The 4,999-nt window shown below is 23.0% G+C and overlaps 2 protein-coding genes across 2 annotated transcripts; one reads left to right on the top strand and one right to left on the bottom strand.

Moving 5' to 3' along the window:
- Nucleotides 1-349: 349 nt before the first annotated feature.
- Nucleotides 350-2,092, bottom strand: ENU1_070850 (tetratricopeptide repeat-containing protein; the record flags this gene model as incomplete). Its single annotated transcript, XM_008858423.1, has 1 exon — nucleotides 350-2,092. The coding sequence occupies one exon, from the start codon at nucleotides 2,090-2,092 to the stop codon at nucleotides 350-352; it is 1,743 nt and encodes a 580-aa protein (XP_008856645.1).
- Nucleotides 2,093-2,390: 298 nt separating this feature from the next.
- On the top strand, nucleotides 2,391-4,730 carry ENU1_070840 (MmpL efflux pump, putative; the record flags this gene model as incomplete). Its single annotated transcript, XM_008858422.1, has 1 exon — nucleotides 2,391-4,730. The coding sequence occupies one exon, from the start codon at nucleotides 2,391-2,393 to the stop codon at nucleotides 4,728-4,730; it is 2,340 nt and encodes a 779-aa protein (XP_008856644.1).
- Nucleotides 4,731-4,999: the final 269 nt, after the last annotated feature.

Raw genomic sequence — 4,999 nt, 5'->3', positions numbered from 1 at the left:
CAACCATTTACAATTTATTTACTATTAATATAATAAGACATACACCCAAGCGTTTACTGATTTTAAAGAAAGGATGTGTTATGAACAGTTGATCATTGTTAATATATGAAAAAAGAAGTTATAACACATAAAGACTAAAATAAACAAACAAAAAAAAAGAAAGGAATAAATGAACTATCTCTATAGAGGAATATATAAATAAACGATTATACTGAGAATATAACAATAAATAAAAGGGTCAATAGAGGTTAATTCAAAATAGATAATGAAAAAAAAAAGCAAGAAAAGAAATAAAAACAATAATTCAAAAGAAAATAGAATTAAAAAAAAAATGAATTAAAAACTCCAATTATTGACTATCAATTAACTCCAATAATTCAATAGCTTTCTTTTTTAAATCTGAATTATCAAAACTTTCAACATTTCTTAAAAGGTCAAGATAAGCAACGACACTCATTTTTTCATAGACATATAAATGGAAATCAAATAAATCAACTTGTAAACGATTAAAATAAGAAAGTATTTGTTCGATATATCTTTTAGCATTTTCAAGATCACCTTTAAGGAAATAAGCGTTTGCAAAAGCTAATAATAAATAAGCGTTAGTACTAGAAGGGTCATTTTCATCTTTAGAATTAATAATTTTAAGTAAATTACAAGCATTTTCAATTTCATTACATTTAAGAGAATATTTAATAATTTTATTTAATAAATTTCTATTATACGGTTGTTTCTCTCTAATTAATTCCAAATATTTTATAGCTTGTTTAAATTCTTCCATTTTAGATAAACATTTTGCTTTCCAATAATATTTTTGAAGAATAAATTCATCTTTATCAATAATTTCAAGATATTCTAAAGCTTCATTTAAATCACCACTTTGAATAATCATTGAAACATAATTTAATAAAATAGAACTACTTTTATTTTGAATTTCTTTTGCAGGAATATTTTTATAAGAAAGACAATAACGAGCAGCATGACTTAAATCTTTTAATTTATTTAAAACGCATTGATATTTTAATTCTGCGTCAATACTAATTTTTGAATTAAAAACATTATTTAAAAGTTTATAAATATTTGTTTTTTTTAATGTTATTAATTCATCAATAAACATTTCTAATTCTTTTTTTAATTCTTCATTAAATGAACGAAGACAAAAATATTCAATTTGAACAAAATAACTTTTATCAAAATTAACTTCTTTATAAAATTCTTGAAGTTCTTTTAATGATTCATCTGAATTTAATTTTCCTAAATTAATATTAAATAAATCTAATAGAGTAGAATGATATAATTCATTATATGGATTTAATTTAAATAATTCTTTTAATATATTTTTTACTTCTTTTGTATTTTGAAGATTAAAATAACATTTTAATAATTCTTCTTTAACAAATGTTTTATCTAAAATAAATTGTCCTTCTTTTTTAAGAAATTCTAATGCTTTTTCATACATTTTACCTTCAACTAAAATTATAATTTTAAATTGTAATAAATCTGACCATCTCCAATCGTCTTGTTTTTTTGCAAAATGTGTCATAAATACATTTAATGATTGAAATGCAATTTCATATTTTCCTGCACAAAATGCTGATGTTGCTTTACAAATCCAATTTCCTCCAAAATCTCTTTTCATATCAACCATTTGTGTTCTTGTTTGAAGTGCTCCATTATAATCATGATTTTGCATTTGAAGACAATATAAATCTCTTTTTAAAAATAATGATTTTCCATCTAAATTATTCATTGTTTTAAATGCTTTTAATGCTTCTGAATATCTTTTTTCTGATCTACATACAATTCCATATAAATGCCAAATAGTAGCACTTCTTAAATTATTTCTTAATGCATATTTAATTCCTTCTATTGTTTCTTTTGCTTCTTGTTGTTCTGTTTGATAAAGAATTAAATTTTTCATAGCAATTGCTTCTCCATTTTCTGGTATAACTTTTAATATTTTATTAAGATTATTGAGTGCTTGTGAATATTTTTTTGATTCATATTCTTTACATATTTTTTTATACGTCTCAGACTGTGCTAATGTAAATTTTTGTTGTTTTTGAATTTCTTCGGCACTCAACTTACTCATTCTTAAAAATTGTATTGTAAACTATCTTTTTTAGTTCTTTTTTATTCCTCTTTTTTTTTATGGTTATTCTTTTATTATTTATTATTATTCTTTCGTTTTCTATCTTTTTCCCTTTTTTCTCCTTCTTTCTTTTTCTTCTCTCATTCTTTTTTTTTTATTAAATTATTCAATTCTTTGTTTTATATAACGTTATTTTTTATGTTTTCTATTTTTTTTTTTTTTATTTTTCTTTAAAATGATATAAAAACAAAAAAAAAAAAAGAAATAACTTAAAAACACAAAAAATAAAGAAAAAAGAATGATAAACATAAAAGAAGTTCAAATTACATTGTCAAATATAAAAAATAAATTATTTGATTTTTTATTTTATATAATTAAAAAAGGAAGATATGGTATAATAGGAATATGGTTTATTATAGCTTTATTTTGTAGTTATTTTGCATTTAATATATTTTCATTAACAACAGTACAATTTAGTGCTCCACCTGATTCATTAGCAGCAAAAGGAAATATAAAATTTGAAGAATTATATCCAAGTCATAGTAGTAATGAAATTTCTGTTGTAGTAATTACTAAAGAAGATGGTGGAAATGTATTAACAGAAACAATTAAAGAATTATCATATCAAATTTTTGAAACTGCAGAACAAAATAATGCAACATTTGTTCTTGGAGTTTATTCAAATTTACCAGAAACAATTGATATTACAGATTATTTTGTAGAAAATGATACTACTGTTATATTAATGTCAAGTCCAATTGATTGTTCTTCTCATTTAATTCAAGAAGTTAGAAAAACAATAGAAACATTTAATTGTGATGGATATAGAATTAGTGTTACTGGAATGACAGCTGCTTCAATGGATATAACAAAATCAATAATTTATGATATGAAACATATGGATATATTTATATTTCCCATAGCAATAATAATATTTCTTTATGTTATTCGTAATATAGTTCTTGTTATTATTCCTATATGTAATTTGATTATTATTTTATCTATTTCATTTGGAACATTATATCCTCTTGCTAAATATTCTGAATATTATTCTATTGCACCAGCAATTAATGTATCATTAATTGTTGCTATGTCAGTAGATTATTCATTATTCCTTTTAAGTAGATATTCTGAAGAAATAAGAAAAGAACAATCACATGAACAAGCTGTAAAAACAATGTTAAAACAAAGTGGAAGAATTGTAGCAACAAGTGGAATAGTATTAATGTGTTGTTTTCTTTCATGTTGTTTTTATGGAGTGACTATAATAGTAACAATGGGATTAGGATGTGTCATTTGTTTAATTTTTACAGTAATGGTCAATTTAACAGTAACCCCTTCATTATTATTAATCTTTCCGAGATTTTTCCGGATAAAAGGATTAATACCATGTAATAAATGGTGTGTAAAATATTCTAATAATGTTGGATCATCATTTTGGCATATCCAAGCAGAATGGATGAGTAAAACAAAAAACAGCATTGTTGTGTTATTTATTGCTCTTTGTATTATGTTACCAATAATTATTTGTATGAAAGATTTTAAATGGACAATGGATCCTACTCAATGTTTTCCATCAAATGCTGAAGCAATAGAAGGATTAGAAGATATTGAAAAAGTAATGACACCAGGAATGATCTCTCCATACAAATTACTTATATTATCTGATCCAATGAATTCAATAAGTTATGAATTTATGAAAGACTTTGGAAATAATATAACAGAAAATATTGGAAAAGAGAATATAATTTGTTATAATTACATTAAAGGAAATATAATTCCACAAAGAGTAGTCAAAATGTTACAAAATATTAAAGTTTATTCACAGTATTTTAATTATTCTACAACATCAGAATCATTTTTATGTTATCTTATTCCACAAAATGTTGATGAAATGCAAGAAATTGTAGACCAAACTATTGATTTATTAAATGAATTAAATAAGAAATTTGGAATAGTAGGATATATATTAGGAACAAATACAGATATGGTAATGTTGGTTGAATATATATTAGACTTTTTCCCAATTCAATTAACAATATTAATCATAACAATATTAATTCTTATCACTGTTGCTTTTCAATCAATTCTTATGGCTTTTAGAGTAATTTTTACAACTGCATTAACTTTAGCATGGGTCTTTGGTATTTCAACAGTAATTTTTACTAGTAATATCTTTTATGATTTTGGTATTCTTTATGGTCCAACTGGTTTGTTTTGGTCTGTTCCTGTTATGTGTACAGATGTTTTAGTTGGGTTATGTCTTGATTATGATATTTTCTTATTTTCTAGAGTTTTAGAATATAGAAAAAAAGGTTGTTCTACTAAACTCTCTATTATTTTAGGTGTTGAACATACAGGATATCTTATTACTTATGCAGGATTAATTATGGCTGCTGCTTTCTCAGCTTTATTATTATCTTCTATGCCTGTTCTAAAACAATTCGGTGTTGTTTTATCTTTTGCTGTTTTACTTGACACTTTCGTTATTAGAACAATGGTTGTACCTTCTCTTCTTCATTTATTTGGTGAATTAAATTGGTGGCCAAGAAAATATCCTGTTAAATTTAATACTTATTCTGAATTTCTCGAATATCAAACAGACCAAACTCCTCTTCTTCTTCCTTCATCGTTCTAAATAACATTTTTTATTGTTATTTATTTTTTGTTATTGTTGAATTACTTTATTATTTTGTGTTTTTTTCTTTTAAACAATAAAGTATTTGTTTAATAAAAATAATAGATAAAATTTTCATTGATGAAGTGTTTATTCAAAGAAACAAGAATATCTTTTAATAAATGCTTAACAATGACAATATTCCATTTACTTTGTAAATTGTAAATTGTTATTATAAAAAAAAGACAGAGAACAATGTGATAATAAAAGAATTAAACAAAAGAATTAAT

Source organism: Entamoeba nuttalli (assembly GCF_000257125.1).
Source record: "Entamoeba nuttalli P19 unplaced genomic scaffold asmbl_3494, whole genome shotgun sequence".
Taxonomy (NCBI): Eukaryota; Evosea; order Mastigamoebida; family Endamoebidae; genus Entamoeba; species Entamoeba nuttalli.
Note: the sequence above shows the minus strand (reverse complement) of the source record. Positions and strands in the feature narration are given on the sequence as shown.